The sequence below is a fragment of the Pinus tabuliformis genome, chromosome 1_2 (assembly GCF_031772625.1).
Source record: "Pinus tabuliformis cultivar Carrire ecotype Pingquan chromosome 1_2, CPIR1, whole genome shotgun sequence".
Lineage (NCBI taxonomy): Eukaryota > Viridiplantae > Streptophyta > Pinopsida > Pinales > Pinaceae > Pinus > Pinus tabuliformis.
Window position 1 is genome coordinate 175,413,831 of NC_142298.1, and position 25,169 is coordinate 175,438,999.

The 25,169-nt window shown below is 42.2% G+C and overlaps 1 protein-coding gene across 1 annotated transcript in view; it reads left to right on the top strand.

The window, feature by feature from the left end:
- The first annotated feature begins 200 nt into the window (after positions 1 to 200).
- The window catches only part of LOC149205056 (protein disulfide-isomerase-like), a 60,933-nt gene continuing 35,964 nt past the window's right edge, over positions 201 to 25,169 (top strand). Inside the window, exon 1 of the mRNA XM_089394878.1 lies at positions 201 to 454. Within this exon, the coding sequence (XP_089251004.1) occupies positions 282 to 454 (173 nt within the window). The 5' untranslated portion in view covers positions 201 to 281. The remainder of the gene's footprint in view (positions 455 to 25,169) is intronic.

A 25,169-nucleotide genomic window follows, 5' to 3' on the forward strand; every position in this document is an offset into this window, starting at 1 on the left:
TCACGCGGAAAGTTTGGCCCCAACAACTATTCGTGACGGCAAATACGAATATTATTCTGACGTGTCTCCTAATAGAACGTCGTGGCATCTAGATGTTGGACTGGGAAGAGAAACCGGCCGCTGATTGGCTGGACCACGTACACCCAGCCTTAAAAGACACGGCGACCTTATGGTAATGGAAAAAGCAACTCTATATATATGAGAGGAAGGATCAGATCAAATCCTACGACATACATAGTTTGGCAAAGTGAAGTTGGATCTAGGGTTTTGCAGATACAGTCATGGCGATGCTACGTTGGGTTTTCTTGGCACTCATCTTGTTTTCGGTAGTAAATCTGTGTAAATCAGAAGCTGAAGAGGAAGGAGGAGAAGCAGTTCTTACGCTCGATGCAAACAGTTTCTCGGAGGCCATTTCAAGCCATCCATTCATTTTGGTGGAATTCTATGCCCCATGGTATGTATCTCTATCCCTCTGAAATATGGTGTGTTTTTGTCATATTCTTTTCACATACTCTAGCTGTCAAATTTTCGATTTGCATTTAATAATTTCGATTTTTAAGGCTAATATCTGTAGATGCCATAATGATGGTTTGCCTTTTCCCTTTCGTTCAGTTTTCTTTTTTATAAGTTTAAAATTTGTAGCAAGTAATGCAAGGATAGAAAAGTTAATTTTGTATAACTTGTCCCCAGATTAGTCAATCCAGGGAAGTAGCTGCTCCTGAGTTGGGAGTTATTTCGAATTATTATTATTCGTTTGGTCAACTTTTAATTTATTTCAAAAGATTAAATTTTTGTGATATAAATGTTGATGTACTGGTCAGTATTAAGCACTCAGTTACAGAGTATTTAAAACTGTGTATGTTTTATGTTGGATGTGTATGTTACAGGTTGGATCTTTGAGTATTTAAAATAGTGTAAAGCCCAGCATATAGAACATATCAGATCTAAGTAGAGCATTAATGTTCAATATCTGGGGTTAGTGCTTGCCGTTAAAGAGAATTAATGCTCAATATAACTGGGCTTAGTCCTTGCACTTGAGCTGTAATTAAATAAATTAGTTGGAATTAGTATTATCTGATTTATTTTTTAATCTAATTCTAAAATTAATGCCCACCAGAAGCCAAAGCTGGCTAATGGGATTGCAAAAAAGTACCAGGATGAATGGACATTGGAAGAGATAAAGCATATATTCGAGCAGTAGGAACTTGGAAATATAGAAGAACCAAATGGGCAAGGGTCCCAAGGGCACCAAGGAAGAAACGCCAAAACAAAAATGATGTTGGTGGTCATTGAGTGTCTGTGGTCTGACCGACCTTGAATTGGAGATCTGGTCAGAAAGCTTCGTTTGACTGGAATGGTCTCGAGTCTCGAACTAAGAGGTAACGAGGTTCGATCTAACCACATGGAAAGGCCTGACCCTGAGAGTGTTATGGTGGATGTGAATTATGTTACAAAATAACAGGGCGATACAAATATTGACAATGAATACAAGATTATTGGAAGTCAACTCGAACCAATCACCGATAAATTCTATGAATTGATCAATAAGTGGTCGCTCCAATGGGAGTTGTCTATAATGCGACTTTTTGGAGATTTTGGTGACGGAATCCGGCGGAAGAAATTGAGGTTAAATCTTGATTTGTTGCAGTTAAAATGGTTTTTTAACTGTATATTTGGATTCAGCACCCTGAAAAACCCTTGGGAGGCTTTGATTGTGCAGAAACTAGCTATCAAACTTGCGATTCTAATAAATTGCTGCCGGATTTTAGCCGGAAAAACCACCAGAAAAACTTCCAAAAAGTCCCATTATAGACAACTGCGCTCCAATGTGTTTTTGATCTTTGGCCTGGGTATGGGTTAATGTTCAATATCTGGGGTTAGTGCTTGCCGTTAAAGAGAAAATTAATGCTCAATATAACTGGGCTTAGTCCTTGCACTTAAGCTGTAGTTAAATAAATTAGTTGGAATTAATATTTAATTGATTTATTTTTTAATTTAATTCTAAAATTAATGCCCACCAGAAGCCAAAGCTGGCTAATGGGATTGCAAAAAAGTACCGGGATGAATGGACATTGGAAGAGATAAAGCATATATTTGAGCAGTAGGAACTTGGAAATATAGAAGAACAAAATGGGCAAGGATCCCAAGGGCACCAAGGAAGAAACGCCAAAACAAAAATGATGTTGGTGGTCATTGAGTGTCTGCTGTCTGACCGACCTTGAATTGGATATCTGTTCAGAAAGCTTCGGTTGACTGGAATGGTCCCGAGTCTCGAACTTAGAGGTAACGATGTTCGATCTAACCACATGGAAAGGCCTGACCCTGAGAGTGTTATGGTGGATGTGAATTATGTTACAAAATAACAGGACGATACAAATATTGACAATGAATACAAGATTATTGGAAGTCAACTCGAACCAATCACCGATAAATTCTATTAATTGATCAATAAGTGGTAGCTCCGGTGTGTTTCTGATCTTTGGCCTGGGTATGGATATGGCGGGAGACGTGCCATAGAAATGCTTTATAAGTCTATCCCAGCATTATATCTAGTGGGTACTAACTGCTGCAATTCGCCAGAGCTCATATATAAATGATTATGTTGACAAAAAAGTTTGGCAGACAAGTTCCTTTGGCATTTTAGCCAATTGAGCCCGCTGCATTGGATTCGAAACATTCCTGGAAGTCCATTGGTCTAATGTGTTTTTAGTTTAGAACACATGCTAAATCAGCTCAGGTAAGCTAAATCTGCTGACTGATCAATGACATCAGCTTTAATTTTTTTTAGTAAATTATTTAATATATCTTATTATTAATATATTTTAAATAAATCCCAAGTATTCATTAAACTAATGTTTGCCTGTCATAAAAATGTAAACATTTCGTTGATCACCTATGGCCTTTCCAAAGTGCCAATGTAAAAGTCAATGCGCTGATGGATTCATTGATCATCGGTGAAATTTGCGATTTTTATGTTAGAAGACTTTATCCACTTCGCTGGTTATCGATGGTTTCATTGGCCATCAACGAAATTTAATATTTTTACTTTTAGAAACTTTATCCATTTCGCTGATTGTTGATGTAGTAAAATTCCAACCTTTTTGTGGATGGTCGAAAATTAAATTTGTCCATTTTAAAACTCCATGAATTCTTCTGAGAGTTGATGGTTTTATTGTACTTCAACGAGATCTAACATTTGTGGTAAAAACTTCATAAATTCTCCCGATCCTCAATGTGGAAGATTTATCAAAGTTTTTCAGTCAATTTAAAAAGAGACCTGGAAACCTTGTTTTATTTTATCTTTCATTTTCATCCTTTTACTTAAATTTTTAACATTACCATGCAATGACTCAGGATGTTTGAGAGTGGTTCCAACCTCATTGAAATTCATATGGAGAAAATAGAATTTCACATCCCATTCAAAATTCAGCAGACTTAACAGTTTTCAAGATTTCATGATCAATGAGATTGTGCCATTTCATTAGATTATATCACGTATGAGGGATGTGATTAGCATTTTATCAAGAGCACCAAGCCCCATATCTTCCTCGGTGTTGATGGTGTTGATTGCTGAACTCTTTTGTCATGGCCTTAGCAAAAATGTACCCTTCACTCAAGTCAAAATCATTGATCAGGCATTTTAAGTTTTTTCTACCATATTTTAAGGCTTGGATTAGGCAGTTTGATCCAAATTGGGCAATGTTGACTAATGTTCCTAGAGAATTGAGGTAGAGGCAAAGGCTCGAATATATATAATATGTGCTTCCAGGATGCTTTGCTTCCAAAAAGTGCACTTGCTTCATCCCTATTTGCAACATTGATTTGAAATGAACTTTGGAAAAGTTAAATTTCCATGGAAGAAATTATATAAATCTTATGAAGATGCATCTTTTGTAGTTTAGTTCAATAAATCTCCGTAGTGGACCAAGCCTTACTTAGGATGATTGAACTTCTTCATTTATGCACACCCTTGCACATGCACACACACAATGCATAAATATCTCTTCTTTTGGAGATGAATTACTACTAGAAGCTATTAAATTCAGGTGGTAAATATAATTCTTACCAATCATTATCGAAAACCTAATATTAATGTAAACATTGCTTTAAAACATATATGCGAACTATATAAGTGAAGTCTCTTCTTTTGGAGATGAATTACTACTAGAAGCTATTAAATTCAAGTGGTAAATATAATTCTTACCAATCATTATCGAAAACCTAATATTAATGTAAACATTGCTTTAAAACATATATGAGAACTATATAAGTGAAGTTGCGCTCTCGAAAAATAAGGCAATTAATAAATTCGTGATATTGAAGTAAATGAGCATTTTCTAACCAAGAATTACTACCCATGTAAGTCTTTGAATTTTCATCTTCAAAAAATTAAGCATTACAAGAATTTACACACTCCTGTTAATAATGAGATTCTCATGAAGAGTTACCACCCACCAATATTTATACAACTCTTTTGCAGATAAGCCTATATTCAAAATGTATTGATACATTTTGCCTCTTAACTATATACATACATCGATATGTATATTTATATTTTGGTGAAGTGATATAGCTTTGGCCACACTAGACCAAGGGCTTACCCATGTAAACGAAGAGATACATGAAACCATAAAATGACAAGCATGTATGCTTTAACTAGGTTTTAATAATTGAATTTAGTTGAGGGCATAATATTAGTTTGATCTTTTGTCATTGCTCTTTATGGTTGACCACCTGGTGAAATTTTCCTTTAATTGCAACAACTAGAAATTTATTCCTATAATTGATTATGCAGTTTATTTGTTATATGACAAATAACGAATAAATCACATTGCAATTCTTCAAAATAAAATTACGCTACGGAAAAATAAATTGGAAGCTGAGAAAATAGATGTGCACACACAATAAAAATGACATCGATATGTTGGACTAATTGTCCTTGGAAAAACCTTGAAGGGAAAATCAGTGCAACAAATGAGGGTTTATTTTATTTTTATGCGACAAAAATTATGAGTACAATATCTGGATGCCAAACTGGAAGTTTTCAGAAATAATCTTGCCAAAATATTTGTGAGACAAATTGTCTCACTCCACAATTGATTTGGCTCCAAAATTGGCTCAATCTGGGCTCACTCGATATGCCCCTGCGTAATGATTGCACAGGGCCTACTCACATTGCCTTTGGATCTGTCTCTCTGCTTGAATTTGCCTTTGGAAATGACTCGCTTAGCATTCTGATGAAAAACGTAGCCACCAGCAAGTGAATCAACCTCCTCTCTGGTTGAATCGAACTGGCCCTTTGAAGCCTCTGTGCAACCTCTTTGAGGAATAATGCGGCCTCCTTGCTAACGCTTCTCTGTTGTTGGAAAACTCTCCAGAAATGTTCTTCTGCTGCTCACTTAATCACTAATGCTCTCCTTCTTTGGCTTGAACTCTCTTCTTTGCTGAATCATTGCATTGGATAACTTGATCTGCCAAGGATACCCACTCTCCCTCTTACTCGATGTCTCTTTGATGTGTCTCTCCTCATCCCATCGATTTGCTCTTATAATCTTTCGATGGATCACCAACGACCATGATTAAATTGTTATCAAAAACTAAGATCATCTCAAACTCGATTTGTGTGAGTCTCTAGAGCCATCGCGATATTTCTCAATTAATTATTGTTAATTAATCAATTTTCCTAAGTTAGATTTAGGCATTTTTAAAATTATTGATCAATTAACTTAATTGAGTGGTCTCTAGGTGTTTTCTACTTAAACCTTTTATGGGTTTGGGAGATTTCATGTTCTTTAGCCTTTCCAACACAAATCGAGACTAGAACACTTGTCCAATGATACCAAAAGTTAACACTCACTCTTAGCGAGGAAGGTGTTCTGTCTTCTCCACTACTACTATACCCATCATCTTGATGAATATCTTGTAGTTTGTAGTTGGACCACCTCACACTGCTGATGTCTGACAACTATGGTACAACTAGCTCTCACTGTCCATCAACCACTGCACATACTCTGATTCATTTGCTAACCCTATAGTTGAACCACTCTGCATATGTGTTGTTGCTAACACTGCCATATGCCTCTCTACACTGTTGCCAACATTGCCTGCGCTGCAATGTTATCAGAACCAGACCGGTCATCGAATTGGTAGACCCTCTGGGCTTGGAACTGGCTAGAATCAAATCAGAATTGGTAAAAAACCGGTCAACCAAAACACATAAAATATTCAAATTTAAAGGAAAAACATATGTATTTATGTGCATCCATATGAATCCAAACCATTTATGGTTTGGATTCATATGGATGGGTCAGGGGCGAGAAAGATAAGAGGATTGCATGGGTGCTCATTGAAAAACCCTATAAAGGAGGATATCCGGAAGACATTCAGATCAATTGGGAAGGCTCTTCAATCTGTCAGCGGCTCGACTATTGGGGAATTCCTTTTCGGTGTTCTCAATGCCACCGCACAGGTCATCTCGCAAGCACCTGCAGGTATCTTCATAGGCGGAACCCCAAGCGTTTTTCTCGCCACAGAGGAAGACCCTATAAATCAGAATCATTGTCTGAAGATCCAGATGGCTCTTTATCTCACCGGCCCACACAGGAACACTATTCTCAGTCGCGTTCTCAGGAGTGCGCCCAGGAAATGCCCTCACCAGTATTGGAATGCTCCCCCATTCCGGAGCCCATTGACGACCTTCCGGTAGCCTCTCCATCTCCGATGAACAAAGGGGATTTTATAGTTGGAACGCACCCTATTATCATTAGTTCAACATCTCCCTCAACGGCCACGCCTTCTGCTCGCCTCCACAAAGGCAAGGACCCAATGCCTTCTCCTACGCCGGCAAATTCCCCCTCCGGGTCTCCGATCAATAAATCGGACAGCGACATAGATCTCCTCCTCCATCGAAATCCCCCAATCCTGGAGCCATTGACTATCCATAAACCTGCATTTCCCTCCATTAGTCCCAACTCAGCCAAGAACATCACTGTCCGGAAAAAGAAAAAAGGGGATTCGCGTCATTTTAGAGGCCGAACCATCGCTTCTGACTACGGCATTACTAATCTCTCCCTTGTTGATGTTCCTATCTCCGATTCTCCTGTGCCTCAGCCTCTTAGAGCATGCATGGCTGGACAACCATCTAAATGACCTTTCTGACATCATTAAACATCCGGGGTCTCGGTGCCGCCCCCAAATTCCAGGCGCTAAAAGAGATTTTCGTTGCTGCTCGTTCTCATATTATTTTTATCCAGGAGACCATGCACTCAAGTAAGGCATCCATTGCATTCTTCCGAAGAATGTTTCCTACCTGGTACATCGCTGCCTCTGACGCAGATGGAATGTCGGGAGGATTGGCGGTTATGTGGGATCCGATGTGGGTTCAGGCAAAGGCCTATAAATGCTGTGCGGGCATTCTTCTTTCTGCTCTTGTTAGAGGCCGGGCCGAGATCATAAATATATTGAATATATATGCGCCGTATAAGAACAAAATCTCCTTCTGGGATCTGCTACTTGCCTCAGAGATCCTGGACATCCAATCTCTATTGATAGCTGGTGACTTTAATATTGCTTTAAACTCTAACGAACGTTGGGGTATCTGCAGGAAATCTGATCCTTTTGCTGACAGGCTTCGGGCGGCTTTCCTCAACAGGAATCTGGTCGACATTACTCCTCAAAAGATGGTTCCTACATGGACCAATGGCAGGACCGGCCCGGGGTACATCGCCAAACGCCTTGACCGTTTCATTATAAATGCTGGCTTAATTGAGCAATGGGGAATGCCAATTGCACGCACTGGTTTTGATTGCACATCTGATCACCGACCCATCTTCCTCGAATGGAGGAATGGGGAGCGAAGGTTGGGGTATTCGTTCAAGTTCAATAGGACCTATCTTGAAGACGACTCATTCCAAGACCTTATCACCAAAACATGGGGAGAATTAAAGCGGGCGGAGCGATCAACCATGTCCACCTTCCGCGACAAGATTCATCTGCTGAGGGTGGCGGCCAAAGATTGGCTAATTAAAAAGAGGAAATCGGACAAAAAGGCGCTTGAGGACATTAAAAATGAACTACGGAGCATAACGGACTCGGCTCCCTTCGACTCTCTGTCCTTCGACCAAAAAATCCACATCAGTACTTTGGAGAAAAGGAAACAGGTTTTGCTGCTCAAAGAGGAATCAACATGGAGGCTAAAGAGTCGAGCGGTCTGGCTCAAGCAAGGTGACCGTAACACAAGGTTCTTTCACAATTTTGCAAATGGCCGCAGGAATAGAAATTCGATCTGGAGGATTAAGGACGAAAATGGTTCCTTTGTTCATTCTCAGCAGGAAATTCAGATGGAAGCCACGAAGTTTTTCCAGAATCAATATAAGAGGCGGCCCAATGAGATAAGGGATGTTTTCTGGATGATTGAAGAGGTTCCTGTTATGTTTAACGAAGCCGACAACATAGCATTTCTAAAGGAAATCTCGGAAGAGGAACTGTGTGAAACCATTAAAAAATTTCAAAAGGATAAAAGCCCCGGGCCAGATGGATGGCCGATTGAATTCTTTTCACACTTCTTCGACTTGTTCAAAACTGATTTGCTGAACATGGTTGATGCGTCCCGTATGTCGGGGAATATCAACAGCGCCCTCTCTGCAACCTTTATAGCTTTGATCCCTAAAAAAGAACAGAACGATTCATTTGCTGATTTCAGGCCAATTGCCTTATGCAACATCCTCTTTAAAATCATCTCGAAGATTATTGCTGAGCGTATGAAGCCGCTTCTTAACTCCTTCATCTCCAAAGAACAACATGCTTTTTTAAAAAACAGGAATATCTTGGATGCTGTTGCCTCGACCCAAGAATGTCTCTTCTCGGTTTTATCCAAGAACACCGATGCTGCCATTCTGAAGATTGATTTGGAAAAAGCATATGATTGTGTGGACTGGGGTTTCCTCCGCATCCTCCTGGCAAAAATTGGGCTGAATCCTCAAGGTATTAATTGGGTGATGGCATGCGTAGAGAACGTTCAATATTCTGTCATCATTAATGGCTCCCCATCAGCTCCCTTCAAAGCGGAGAGAGGACTCCGTCAGGGGTGTCCTCTCTCTCCTCTCCTCTTTATCTTGGTTATGAGCACTCTCAGCTCGCAGATCAACAAAGCTGTTCCAGAGCATAGATATGCCCCGATTAAGATATGCAAGAACATTTCTCTGTCACACAATTTGTTTGTTGATGACATTTTGACTTTTGCCATGCTCTGTAAATCTAGTTGGACATGCCTTTCAGGTATCTTCCTCAAATTTCAATCAGCCACGGGTCTGCACATTAACAGAGCTAAATCCACCTTATATTACAACGGCACAAATATAGAGTTGGCACAATGGATTGCTACGCACTTTGGTGTCAATTTGGCATTAATCAATGATGGTTTTAAATACCTGGGCTTCTCTCTCAAGCCTAAAGCGTACCGGTATCAGGACTGGGTTTGGCTAATTGATCGTTTTCACAGGAAGATTTCAAGATGGGAGTTCAGATTTTTATCTCTTGGAGGCAGATTAATTCTTGTCCAATCCGTTCTCTCCCAGCTGGCGGTGTATTGGGCTCACCTATTTCATCTGCCCGCTGCAATCATTAGGAAAATGGTCTCCTTATCGGCAAATTTTCTTTGGGGAGGGCGCTCTCATCAGTCAAAGATCCATCTCGTCAAGATGGATCACATTTCCAGGCCAAAGCGTTCAGGTGGTTGGGGCATCCTTCATATGCGGTCTTTTGGCCAGGCGCTCTTATGCAACTCTCTTCGCAGAGGCGTTTTTGGTTCCAGCACTTGGAGTGCTATAATTAAACAAAAATATTTGAAGGGTAGGCCTTTGGTATTCTGGTACAGGAATAAGACTCTCGGCTCCAAGAGAGGTTCCGCCATTTGGCTTGGGTTCAAAAGGGTGCAGGCACTTTTCTTTGACTTTCTCAGATGGCGTTTTCACACTGGTTCCAATATAATCATTGGCGTAGATGCCACTGTTCATGACCTGGAAAAAAGGCTATCTCCTCATATGATATCCTTTCTTCATACCCGGGGTTATTTCACTTGGGACAAATTGATATTATCTTGGTCATCCTCCATGCCGATTTGGAAGAGTGCGCAGGACCTTGGGCTTCCTCCTTCGCTGCAACAGCCTTGGGAGCTGGCCTCAAAATTTTTTGCAGACAAGAGTATTGTTCAGACAGGTGATGCTGATGCATTGATATGGACCAAGCCGAATTCAACTCTGCCCATTCGGGTCCCCGATTTATACGTTGCTGCCTTGTCCAATCTCCAACAGCGGCCTTCTCCAATCTTCCCTTACAAATTTTGGAAAGCCCATTGCCCGCTCAAGGCCATTTTATTCTCCTGGTTGCTATTTTTTGATCGTAATCTCTCATGGGAGGTTCTTCAGCGGAAGGGGTGGTCGGGTCCTAGCAAATGTGTTATGTGTCGACAGGCGCTGGAGACGAACGCCCACATGTTTTTCCAGTGCCCAGGTACTGCTCAAATCTGGTATGAACTTTCAATATCTCATGGTTTTGCTCTGCAGGTTTTCGCATCTGTGCAGGAGGGTTACAAGTGGTGGTCTGCTCAATGTCAAGAGTGGCAATCATTATTTATCATTACCTGTTGGTGTCTCTGGAACTGGAGAAATGCAAGCATTTTTCAGGATTCCAAAGAACCAATCCTCTCCTCTCTCATTCACATAATGGCGATGCTAAATTCATCATGTTGATGTCTCTGTTCCTTCTTCAAGTTATCATGTCTTTGCACAGGTTCTCCCTCTATAATGGCCGCGGGTTTTTGGCTCTATTTTGTTCCTGGCCTCTTTTATTTCACAGGTTCCTCCTCGTTGTGCAATGTCCGAACGGACTTAGTCTCTCGGCTTCAGGATTGCATGGCTCTGCATCTTATTGTATGCTCCATGCTATTTTCTGTATTTTTCTGTCTTTATCGTATCGCTGATTTGTCATATGGATCTCCATTCGATCTTATTCGGCCCTATTCTCTTCACGGCCTGTACAGGTCCTCTGGAATGTTTTTGGATGGACATCGCCTGATATTGAGGCTCAATAGCACGCCTGCTATAATGGTTTATATGTATATCCTTGTATTTTCTCAATATAATATATCTGATTTTCACTCTGAAAAAAAAAAATGAATCCAAACCATTTATACACAAATAAGCAAAACTTCTCATTTATATAGCATGTAAGGGTGCACATAACCAAAACAGCACCGAGTGCAATCCATTTCTAAACCAAAAATACATCAACAAACAAGCTCCACATGGACTCTAGCATCCAAAAAAAATCATGCTACAACAAATACCTACATATCATCAAAATCATTGCCTATATTGGGATCTTCTTTGTCAATATCACCCTCTAAGCATTGAAATAAGATAGAGAAAACATAACATGTCGAGTTAAGACTTTGTTTGAGTGATGGGTACTTTTTTTAGTAGGCTCATGATAGAGGAGTTCGACAACCAATGCCACTAACATCAAGGTACATAGAGGGCTTGGTGTTCTTGATTAAATACTAGTTCCATACCCTTGTACATGACAAAATCCAATGGAGCATTGCAATCCCTCCAATCTTGAAATCTTGGGAAACTATTAAGTCTGCTTTCTCCTTTATCTTTCATTTTCATCCTTTTACTTTAATAATTTAACATTACCATGAATTGCATAGCATTAGTAGGGAAATATGGTCGAATACTAGGCTTCCCTTGTCAAAAATCATTTGCTTTTTTGAAAAAAAATTGTGTTCAAAGGGTCCTTGGCAACAATGTACAAAATTGGTTGGTTCAGTACTGAAGAACCAGCTAGTTCGCTACCAAACTGACCAAAAGCGATTTCGGTCATCGGTCTGAAACGACTTTGGCCTCAAATTGGTTGGACCGGTCGGTTCAGACCAGTTTCGTTTGGTCTTAATAACAATGTTGCATTGCATATGATCTCATGCTGCTGCGACCAATGTTGCACGACTCATACTCGTATAAGACTCGTCATGGCATTTACTCGTCAACTCGTATAAGACTCGTCATGGCATTTACTCGTCAACTCGTATAAGACTCGGGAATGAGTCAATGACCCTTATAAGACTCGTAAAAGACTTGTCAAAATACAAAAAAACTTAAAATATGGTAAATTTTAAGCACAAAAAAGAAACTAATGACAATTCCAAGTTATAAAAACCACAAAATATGCAATAATTCATAACATCATCTCATATCTATAAAAGTACAACATAAGTATTCGATTTTTGTAAGCGAAACATTTAGATACTGAATAAGAAAATGACTCGTGATTCCATAATTAAAATAAAAAATGTCAGCAAGTTCAAAATTCAAATACATGTCATAAGTGATAAATGATTGCCTCATAACAATCTTGAGTCTCGTCACTCATGAACGACCATGCCTACAATAAGCCCTTGTGGAGCTACTAGTAACTTCGGAAGGCAGAAGCAACTATGAGGCAGGTGTATTTGGAGTCTCCATTTGAGATGGCAAACTAGAGAGATCCTCAGTCTCTTCATCAAGCCAACTCAAATTAGGGGTCTCCTCCTCCACAACCCAATCAGACTCTAAATCAATAGTATCCAATAAAATTGGATCTGCATCCTTTGGTTGCACTTGTTTTGTGAGCATTCGAAGGTTGTAGTAGGTGAAAACCAACTTCTCCAACCCCTCATGCTCCAACCAGTTTTTCTTTTTGTTGTGTATGTGCTCAAACACTGACCAATTGCGCTCACAAGAAGAAGCACTGCAGGGTTGACTCAGAACTCTGATGGCGAATTCTTGTAATTGTGGTGCCTTAGTGCCACAATCTATCCACCAATGAGTTGTAAAAAAACAACAACAAAGGTTATCAGTTTGCAATGCCAAACATATAAAAGAGAACTAACAAAATTACAAACCAAGTTCTAACAATTTGCACTTACAAGGCAATGAGGCATTTTCTTGTCCTTGAGACGTTGGCTTGAGCTGAATCCAAACATGCCAGTCGATTCCTTGTACATATCTCGTTGTATGTTGATTTGTCTTGAATATCTTGATCCGGGAACATCTTCTCAATGCATATCATGACAGCTCTCATCACCTCAGGATCTCTTTGAATGCTACACCCCCCTCATTATAGAATAAGCTCCGATTGAGATATGCTCTTGCTGCATGCAATGGTGAATGTATGTGAAAACCAACTTCTCCAACCTCTCATGCTCCAACCAGTTTCTGTTTTTGCTGTGTATGTGCTCAAACACTGACCAATTGCGCTCACAAGAAGAAGCACTGCAGGGTTGACTCAGAACTCTGATGGCGAATTCTTGTAATTGTGGTGCCTTAGTGCCACAATCTATCCACCAATGAGTTGTAAAAAGATAACAACAAAGATTATCAGTTTGCAATGCCAAACATATAAAAAGAAAACTAGCAAAATTACAAACCAAGTTCTAACAATTTGCACTTACAAGGCATTTTCTTGTCTTTGAGACATTGGCTTGAGCTGAATCCAAACATGCCAGATGCTTCCTTGTACATATCTCGTTGTATGTTGATTTGTCGTGAATATCTTGATCCGGGAACATCTTCTCAATGCATATCATGACACCTCTCATTACCTCAGGATCTCTTTGAATGCTACACCCCTCATTATAGAATAAGCTCGGATTGAGATATGCTCTTGCTACATGCAATGGTGAATGTAGTTGTGTCCCATCTGGAATCAATAATTTGCCATATAGGGAGATATTTAGATTCATTTCCCTTATAGAAAGTCTTGATGGCCTCTTTGGCCCTGTCCATGCCCTCATAAATATATCCCATTGCAGGTTTTTCTCCATCCATCAATCTCAAGACTTTCACAAGGGGTTTAGTGAAGCTGACAATCTCAGGGATTTTGTCCCACAAACTATCAGCAAAGACAAATGTTTTCAGACATTGCTTCTGATTTTGTGCTATCTTTCCAAAATACCCATTGCTGGCTACAAAACATTCTTCTCAAAGCTTGGTACTCATACAAAAGGCTTTGGAGGGAAAGAAAGTTTGTAGCAAATCGTGTGACAGCTGGGCGACTAAGCTCACACTGTTTGAATTCCCTCATAAGGTTCAACACCCAAGCATAATTATAAATATACTTGGTAATTTGCTTGCATTCTTGCACAACATCTTGCACCCACTCTAACTTCCCAATGTCCTTTAGCATCAAGTCTATGCAATGGGCAGCGGATGGAATCCAAAAAATGGTGGGATATTTGGCACAAAGCAACCTTCCAGCTGCCACATAATTTGCTGCATTGTCCGTGATTACTTGGACAACATTTGCAACCCCAACATCCTCCACCACATTAGCCAACAATGAAAAAATCTAATGTGCATCATTTACATTTGTAGATGCATCAATGGATGTTAGGAACATGGTTCCTTTAGGGCAAAAAATACAACAAAATTTATTATTGTTCTACCCCTTTGATCTGTCCACCCATCAGACATAATTGTACAACTTGTAAATTTCCATGAGCTTTTAATGCTCTCCAATTGTTCCTTGACACACTCAAGCTCTTCATCTAGCTCTTTCCCCCTAAGTGCATTATAAGTTGGGGCTTTGTATCCAGTGGCAACACTTGCAATGGCATCCACCATGGGCTAATAAAAATAAGACTTTGTGTAGTTGAATGATTTATGGTACCAAAACCTCCTCACTACCATATCTGCCTCCTTCCTCTTCTTTTCATTGAAACTGTCCAAGGTTGGTTGAGATCCCGGAGTTGTACAAGAACTGAAGAAAGAAGAGGTTATGCTCTTGTTTGCCACAACACTTGAAGAGGAGTTACCAATACCTGGACTTGGAAACTGTGTTTCACTCTGAGATGAAGATTTACCTATCCCAACAATCTCATCCTTTTTTCTTGCCCTCTTAGAACTTGCTTCTTTAATGGATTCCAAAGCAACTATCATTTTAGTAGTGACTTCATCAGGGCAACTTTGACAACATCCCACACCATTCCCAGGAATTATGGCTAGGTGGTATTTCAGCCTGTTTATGCTTGCATGCATTGTGGCATTGCAATAATTGCGCTTGATATTGTGGTCATTATCGACAATGATTCGTTGACCATGTGCCCATGCCGGATCACAAGATTGTCTAAAACCCTTTGGTGGCATGGTGACAAAATCTGGAAGTTTTTTTTTTTTTTTTTTTTGGTTTTGATTTTTTTTAATTTGCAATTTTTTTGGCCCTGTGGCTGTTTCTCAGCCACATAGGGCCGCTATGTGGCTGAGAAACATGCAGCCCCAAACATAAAAAAAAATTTGCAAACATAAAAAAAAATTAAAAACAAAAAAAAACAAAAATGAATACATGGAAAACATCCTAACTAGGTTCATGAAGCCTCCCTGAAGTTGAGTCTGATCTGATGAGGCCTCCTTTAGCCTCCTCCAACAACTCCTTCAGCCTCCTTTAGCTTCACTCTCAACACTCTCAAATTAGCCAAACACTCAAATGACAAGTGAATGAGAAATGGAAGGGAGAGAGGTGCTTATAAAGCAGTTTTTTCCCTCCCTCATTTCCAAAAAAGAAAAAAAAATAAAAACTATCAAAATTTTGCACTGTTTGTGCCTTTTCATGCCTGACGAGTCCTATATGGGTTCGATAAGGGTTTAATAGGCTACCTGCGGATTTGATACGGGTAGTCGGGTCTTATGAAAAACCTGTTGGGTTCGGGTCTAGACAGCCTCCAACAGCTCCTTCAACCTCCTTTAGCCTCCTCCAACAACTCCTTCAGCCTCTTTTAGCTTCACTCTCAACACTCACACGAATTAGCCAAACACTCAAGTAATAAGTGAATGAGAAATGGAAGGGAGAGAGGTGCTTATAAAGCATTTTTTTCTCTCCAATTTCCCTTTCCCTCCACCTCATTTCCAAAAAAGAAAAAATAAATAAAAAAATCAAAATTCTGGATTGTTTGTGCCTTTTCATGCCCGACGGGTCCTATACGGGTCCGATAAGGGTTTAATAGGCTACCTGCGGGTTTGATACGGGTAGCTGGGTCTTATGAAAAAGCTGTGGGGTCTTGGTCTAGACCGCGGGTTCTATGCGAGTGACCCGACCCAACATAAGACCCGTCCTTACTCTCAAGTTTTATGCAGGTCGTGCTTCAGTCGTTGCAACTACTGCAACTGAGAATTCTTCTATTGTCCTTGCATCTAGCTTCTGCAATTGTCTCTCGAGTCTCTGACTACACTAGCTCTGCTCTGTCTACCGAGTATCTGTCTGCGCCCAACTGCCTCTATGCCCCGCTAGTAATTAATTGCAACTAGTTCTGCACTGTCTCTCAAGATCCGAGTGCAACTTGTTGACATCTTGATTCTCCTGCTACTGGATACTTGTGGGCCCTCATAGCCAAGGTAATGATATGTGAGGAAACACTTGTCCAATCTTGTGCCTCCTTGGAGCCTGCCCATTTGCAATTCTGAAGTACTATTCTCCACCATCTGGAGGTATAACTGCTACTAATGCAAATTCCTCCAACCTAGAGGTTAACTCATCTATTTCTGTCGCAACTGAGGTCTGTTGCTCCTCCTTCTTAGCCTTTTTCTTGGGACATTGGGTGCTATAGTGACCAAACTAACCACATTTGAAGCATTTGATCTGTGATAGATCTTTTTTCTTCTTTTCGCCTCCCTTTGAGTTTTGTCCCTGATTAGGACCTTTCTTCGCCTTTCCCTTACTGGCAAGGGCTACATTCTCCTCCTATTTCTTAACCATTGACCCTCTGCGATTGTTGCTGGTAGTGCCTTGGACAAGATTGAGCCTAAGCTCCTCCTGTGTGAAATCACTCCAAAGACGTTTCCAATCTGGCAATTTATCTCGTCTAATGATCCCTTAGACAAAAGTTTGCCACTCTCTGGTCAACCCATTTAGAGCGATTTGCACAAGTTTGTTGTCCTCTGGTTTCTCTCCCACAACTACTAGCTCATTTCAGACATTTTGAATTCTAGTGAGATAAGGAGTTACTCCTTCACCCTTCTCCTGCTACTGGATACTTGTGGGCCCTCGTAGCCAAGGTAATGATCCATAAGGAAACACTTGTCCAATTTTGTGCCTCCCTGGACCTTGCCCATCTGCAACTCTGAAGTACTATTCTCCACCATCTGGAGGTATAATCGCTGCCAATTCAAATTCCTCCAACCTAGAGGTTAACTCATCTATTTCTGCCGCAATTCAGGTCTGTTGCTCCTCCTTCTTGGCCTTTTTCTTGGGACACTGGGTGCTATAGTGACCAAACTCACCACATTTGAAGCATTTGATCTTTGATAGATATTTTTTCTTCTTTTCGCCTTCCTTTGAGTTTTATCCCTGACTGGGACCTTTCTTCGCCTTTCCCTTACTGGCAAGGGCTACATTCTCCTCCTCTTTCTTAACCATTGACCCTCTGCTATTGTTGTTGGTAGTGCCTTGGACAAGACTGAGCCTAAGCTCCTCCTGTGTGAAATCACTCCAAAGACGTTTCCAATCTGGCAATTTATCTCATCCAATGATCCCCTAGACAAAGTTTCCCACTCTTTGGTAAACCCATTTAGAGCAATTTGCACAAGTTCGCTGTCCTCTGGTTTCTTTCCCACAACTACTAGCTCATCTCGAACATTCTAAATTCTGGTGAGATAAGGAGTTACTCCTTCACCCTTCTGCATCTTCGTGGTCCTCGACTTCTCCTTGAGAATCATTTTACGATTATCTAATGGATCTTGGTATAGCTTCATAATGACATCCCACATCTCCTTTATTGTTTCCTTATATGCAATATGCCAGACAATATGATCTCAGACTCCATCCAAGACCATCCTCTTCGCTTTGGCCATATTCTTCTTATACTCGTGAAAATGGATAGGGTTTGTCGTATAGCTATGGCTGCTATCACGAACTCCTTCAGGCCATGCTCATTCAAAAGGAATTGCATCCTAGCCTTCCAGACACCAAAGTTATAGGCTCTGTCAAGTCTATCCTAATCTCTGAGACCTACTGTGACCATCCTTGTGAAGCTCAAATAATTGAAGACTAAAACTTGAAATCTCCTTCTCTTTCCCTGCTTGGCCTCTCTTTGCTATTCATACTTCCTTAGAAATGTGTAGATCTACTATTGTTTGCCTTTAGAAATCCTTCTTTGACTCTCACTCTACTTGTTGCTTCCTACTGGGCAACTCGCTCAACCTTCGAGAAGTCCTTCTCTGGAATTTGGCACACAATCTGTTGCTCCTGAAGCTTGCCCTGGTTGACTGGGAGAACTGCTACGGCCTTATGCTTCCTGAAATTATGGATCTCCTCCTGGATCTAGATCTGGAAACCCTCTAAAAAATTCTGGAAATTCCTTTGTGTGCTTTTCTTTTCCTGTCACTGCATAGATCTGCAGCTGAAACTCTTGTTGCAAAATCACTGCCATCAGATCTACTCAATGAACTGATTGCTCTGCTCACTGGAACTACTTCCTGGCAAATCTACTGCCTACAAATCTTTGCTTCCGAGGTTATTTGAGCTTTCCTCCTGTCTGGAATTGGAAATCGAACCCCCTCTGCCTTTGCAATTCGTACTTCCTGGTGGCCTGTGCAGATCTGAGAAATTTATGCTCAGAACTCCCTTTGAACCTGCACAACTTCTCCTTCTCGCTTCAAAGCTTCTGATTTGATCTTCCTTGCTCTGATACCATGTGAAATTTTCCTTAAATTGTAGTGATTGGAAATCTATTCTTCTAACTGATTTTGCAGTTTATTTGTTATACGACAAATAACGAATAAATCACATTACAATTCTTCACAATAAAATTATGCTGTTAAAATAAACTGGACACTGAGAAAATGATGCACACACACAATAAAAATGACACCGATATTTTGGACTTAGAATAATCCTGAAGGGAAAACTGGTGCAATAGATAAGGGTTTATTTTATTATTATGCAACAAAAATTCTTAGTACAATATATGGATGCCAAATTAGCAATCCTTAGAAAATAATCTAGCCAAAATATCTGTGAGACAAATTGTATCACTCGACAATTGATCTGGCTCCAATACTGGCTCAATTTTGGCTCACTTTAAATGCCCCTTCACAATCTCTGCGCAATGCTTACGCAGGTCCTACTCGCACAACCTCTGGATTTGCCTGGAATCTATTTCTCTGCCTGACCACCAACAACTGAATCGACCTCCTCTTTGGCTGAATTGAACTGGCCCTCTGAAGCCTTTGCGCAGCCTCTCTAAGGAATAATGCAACTTCCTTGCTACCGGGAAACTCTCCAAAAATCTCCTTTTGCTGCTCCCTCAATCACTGATGCTCTCCTTCTCTGGCTCGAACTCTCTTCCTTGTTGAATCATTGCACTAAATAGCTCGATCTGCTAAGGATACTCGCTCTCCTTCTTTGGCTTGATGATCCGGATTTAAACAGGAACGCAACAAATTACAGAGATAGCCATATACACAAAGATGCAGCGGAAATAATACTTCATTTCATTAATGGAAAATACTGAAATATGCTTACAACCAGAAATGGAAATAAACCAGCTAGGGCGATGGTAGCTTATCTCTGAGAAGAGATGTGATGGCTACATGCCTCTGAACTGTGTTACAATGAGGCTCGAAGGCCTATTTATTGTTGAGAAACAATGGAAAAACCCTTAACATTCCAAAACCTAACCCTAGGAGATGAAACACCAAACTGTGGGCCCCGTTTGGGGTAAATTGGTACATCAACTTCCCGGGGTCGTAACTTTGGCATATGATCTCCGTTTGACGCGTACAATAGCTCATTAGAAAGATCTATCCGAGCACTATCATTGTTGGAACGGGCAACATTGGTCTATTCCATGGACCATGTTGCCCCCGGATTCCCCAAAAAAACGTCGTTTAGGGCCTCAAAACGGCTCCGGAAGTTCAGGACCCGAAAAACTGCTAAAAATAGTAAGTTGTGCTACAATTAAGGAAACTGAAAATGCTGAGAAAGAAAATGGTGGGGGTCCAGGTGGACTTGGCAGGTGGCCACCAATATCCACCTGGATCATTCCTCCCCCCTTAGGAAGCAATGGTCCCCATTGCGTTGAGCTCCTCCATGAGATGAGGAAACTTCTGCTGAACTTGTTCCCTGGATAGCCACTTGCCCTGCTGAAGGAGTTGGCCTGCTTTGACAACTCGATATAGTTGGATATTCTGTTGGCGAGTGTTCTTGATTTGTGTGTCCATGATTCGATCAGTTGCAGCTTGTTCCATGCAATCTGGATTTAATTCTGTGGGTTTGAGCTGTTCTGCAATGTCGGATGTGTCTAGCAATGGTGGAAAGTATGGCCGAAGGCGGTCCACATTGAACACTGGGTGCAGGCCAAGGAATGGGGGAATGCTGAGCTCAAATGCATTGTCTCCCATAGCCTTAGTAATGGTGTAAGGACCATATCGGAGTGGTCTCAATTTCCGATAGGCTCCAGTAAGGCGTTCCTTTTGCAAATGCAACCAGACTTTGTCGCCCACCTGAAACTTGTGTGGCACCCGATGTTGATCATGTCGCTGCTTGTACTTGGCATTTGATTTCTCAAGAATGTCATGGACCTGCTGGCGAATATGTTGGATGCGCTCAATGAAGCTGGTGGCCTTATCTGTTTCGGACTGGACATGAGCTGAATTCATGTGAGTAGCTGCAAGTGGCATGGCCACATCAATGGGGCATAGTGGCTGGAATCCCAAACCCACCTGAAAAGGGCTATGGCCAGTGGAGCTGTGAAGAGCTCGGTTGTAGCTGTGCTGAACATAGGGGAGGCTCTCGTCCCATGTGCGTGGATGCTTTGAGTTATACATGCGCAGAATGTGCACAATCATCCTATTGACAACCTCTGTCTGGCCATCAGTTTGAGGATGGAAGGCTGTGGACTTCGTGAGTTTGGTGTCCAGCATTGACCAGAGACTGGACCAAAATGTGCTGAGAAACCGACTGTCCCGATCTGAGATGATAGACTGTGGGATCCCAAAGTGCACCCACACTCGTTCAAAGAAGAGTTTAGCAGTGGCTTCTGCTGTGATATTCTTCTTGCAGGCCACCATAATGGCCATCTTCGAGAACCTGTCGACGACCACAAAAACACAGTCATTTCCATGCTTAGTGGAAGGAAGGCCTGACATGTAATCCATGGAGATGGATTTCCAAGGTCGACTAGGGGTAGGCAACGGGGTATAGAGGCCTTGCTTCTTAATGGTCGGTTTGGCAATGGCACAGGCAGTACATGATCGGATGTACTTCCCAACATCCTGTCGAAGATTCGGCCAATAGAAATAATTTTGCAGTACTGCCACTGTTTTCTCGACCCCGAAATGCCCAGCAGCCCGACTGTAGTGTGCTTCCCAAATCATCTTGGCACGCTCGCTTGAAGGAACACAAAGGTGACCGAGGTGGCATAATAGGGCATCCTGGAGGTGAAAATCTGCAACATGCCGACCCTCCAAGAGTGTCTGGTATGTGTGGCCGAATTCTGGGTCGCTTTTGTAGAGAAGTGGCCAATCAGAAGTCTCGTGCCCACAAGAGTTGAGCACGGTGGTTAGCGCCATGATCGGTGGTCGACTGAGGCAATCTGCAACATTATTGGTGCTGCCCTTTTTATACTTGATATTCAAGTGAAACTGTTGCAGGTATGTAGACCACTTCTGATGGCGATCATTCTGCAATTTCCCTTGGGTCTGTATGAACTGCAGGGGTCGGTGGTCTGTGTGGATGACCGTTTCCTTCCCCAAAATGTAATGCTTCCATTGTCGGCAGGCCTGTACAATGGAATACATCTCTTTATCATAAGTGGGGTACTTCCGGACTGTGTCTGAAAGTGTTTCACTGTGATATGCCACTGGATGTCCATGTTGAGTAAGGACTGCCCCAATAGCATAGTCAGAGGCATCTGTCTCGACCTCAAATGGTTGTTGTAAATCTGGTAACGCGAGCACTGGTGCCGTGCAGAGGCGATCCTTCAACTCCCTGAATGCCTTCTGTTGAGATTCAGACCAAAAGAATTTTGCTTTCGCCCCTCCCTTGGTGACTTGACTCAAGGGCCAAGAAATATGAGAAAACCCCAACACAAACCTGCGGTAGAAGTTGGCAAGACCTAGAAAGCTGCGGAGCTCTGTTAGAGTGGTTGGAGAGGGCCAATCCCGAATGACTTGGACCTTGGCTGGATCGACATGCACCCCCTGTTCATCAATGATGTATCCCAGATACTGAACCTCGGTCATGCCAAAAGTGCATTTCTCCAAATTGGCACATAGCTTGTGTTGCCGCAGTGTTTGGAAACCTGTCGGATGTGGTGGAGGTGCTCTTCCCAACTCTGGCTGAAGATCAGAATGTCATCCAAGTATACTACTACAAAGGAGTTGGTGAATGGCCGCAAGATGTCATCCATTAGCCTCATAAAGGTTGCAGGAGCATTCGTCAATCCGAAAGGCATGACCAACCATTCGAAGAGGCCCTCCTTGGATTTGAAGGCAGTCTTCCACACATCTGAGGGTTCGATTGGTACCTGGTGATATCCTGACTTCAGATCGATCTTGCTGAAATATTTCGCCCCCTTTAGTTGGTCTAGGAGGTCATCAATCCGCGGGATCGGGTACCTATTACGGACAGTGATCTTGTTCAGCGCCCGATAGTCAATACAGAGTCTCCACGTCCCATCCTTCTTCTGTACCAACACGATCGGGCTCCCACAGGGCGATGAACTCGGACGGATGTGACCTTTCTGCAGGAGCTCCTGAATCTGCCTCTTGATTTCATTGTTCTCCAGAACGCAGCGCCGATAAATTGGTCCATTGGGTAGCGGCGCACCTGGGGTCAGATCGATGGAGTGCTTGACTTGACAGTGCAGGGAACCCCTGCCGGGGAGGTGAAGATGTCTTCGTACTCCTCCACAATCTTGTCCATCTGTAGCTGTCGTGCAGAGGGACCCCGTTTGGAGGCCGCGGCCACTGTCTTCTTCTTCCCTTGAGGGCGTATCATCAGAAAAACAAATTTCCTGGTTTTGGAAATGATCTTACTGCATTGTTTTGCAGTAATCAAAGAGATGGCGGCAGGTGGTGCTACCTCTGGTATCCTGAACAACTTATTTCCCAATGTAATAATAACAGCACGGGGCCTTGATTCATACACAGCATGTCGCTTCCACAAGTATGGTTGTCCTAGTAATACATCACAAACTTCAAGGGGAGCAATGTCACACAATACCTCATCCGTGAAGGGCTTGATGTTGTATGGAAGGCGACACTGCTGGCTCACGCGAAGATCTCGCCCTTGGTGTATGGTTGTGGATGTGCTGTGGTCGGTAAGCCCAACCGCTTCACGACCTCTGCCGAAATGAGGTTCTTTTGACTCCCGCTATCAACAATGAACTGTATCGGGGAGCCCTTTACCCACATCTGGGAGTGGAAGAGACGCTCCTCCTCCTCTGGATCTTCGGGTTCATTTTTTTGGATCTTTGCGGTAGCAACAGTGGCGCTGGGATCCGCATCAATGATCTGCTTCCCTTTTTCATACCCCTTATCGGGTTCTGACTCAGAGTCGGAACATGCATCTGATTCTGAAACCTTTAGCTCAGCCACCAGTGACTGCTTGGCCCGACACTCACTTGTGTTGTGAGTGGAGCTCTTATGGAACTCGCACCATTTTCCAGTGTCCTTTCTCGGCTTCGCGGCGTTGTTCTTTGCTTGCAGCTTCAGCTGGTTGTCTTGGGCTGTCCCGCCTTGGCTTTGTCCTTTGTTCTGTGGTTTAGGGGCACCTTTCCCCTGCTTTGGATTCGCAAATCCAAAGTCTCGCTTCTTTTGTTTAAACTTCTGCTCGACCTTGACGGCATATCGGTATGCTGCGTCGAGCGAGGGGATGTTTAGGAATTGTATTTCTTCCTGGATGTACTTGTGCAGGCAGCCACGGTATTTGAGTATCAAATGTTGCTCCGAATCCTTGATACCCAACTTTGTGCGAAGGGTATGGAAAAGATTGGTGAACTCCGGCACGTCTTGGTCCCTTCCCTGCCGCAGCGTGGTCCACTTTATGTATTCATCCTCATAGCTTCCGACAGGGTAGTACTGCTCCTTGATGGCATCCCGGAACGAATCCCAGGTGGGTGCGGCTGAAAATAGTGAGCCAGTACTTTCATCCTTCTGCTCGCAGTAGGTTTCCCACCAGTCCTTGACGTGGGGGGCTGCTTTGAGAAGAGCAAAAACAATCTTTTCCCGACTCGAAAATTCATGAACAGAAAAATAACCCTCTAGCAGATTTAACCATTTATCTACGGCATCAGCGTCTATCTGACCCTCGAATATGGGGATTTCAAAATTAACTTGTACCTTAAAGGGTGTGGCGTTTCCAGAGGAGCTACTGGAAGCCGATGCGCCGCTTCTGGGTAGCCGCTGAAGGATCTGGGCAAAGCTGTCCATCATCGCGTTCCGTTGTCGCTCGAGGGCTTCTTCGAGCAAGATTTTGATGGGATCTCCTGCCCCCTCGTCTTTCTTCTCGTCCGCCATGGGAGGCCGTCGGGATTTGCGAGGCTGGTCTTGCAAAGGTTCAACCAGTTCAAGCCCTAACTCCTTATATCCCGACCTTGTTGGGGACATGCAAAGAAAAACAGAGAAAAAGCAGACCGCTCTGATACCACTGATCCGGATTTAAACAGGAACGCAACAAATTACAGAGATAGCCATATACACAAAGATGCAGAGGAAATAATACTTCATTTCATTAATGGAAAATACTAAAATATGCTTACAACCAGAAATGGAAATAAACCAGCTAGGGCGATGGTAGCTTATCTTTGAGAAGAGATGTGATGGCTACATGCCTTTGAACTGTGTTACAATGAGGCTCGAAGGCCTATTTATTGTTGAGAAACAATGGAAAAACCCTTAACATTCCAAAACCTAACCCTAGGAGATGAAACGCCAAACTGTGGGCCCCGTTTGGGGTAAATTGGTACATCAACTTCCCGGGGTCGTAACTTTGGCATATGATCTCCGTTTGACGCGTACAATAGCTCATTAGAAAGATCTATCCGAGCACTATCATTGTTGGAACGGGCAACATTGGTCTATTCCATGGACCATGTTGCCCCCGGATTCCCCAAAGAAACGTCGTTTAGGGCCTCAAAA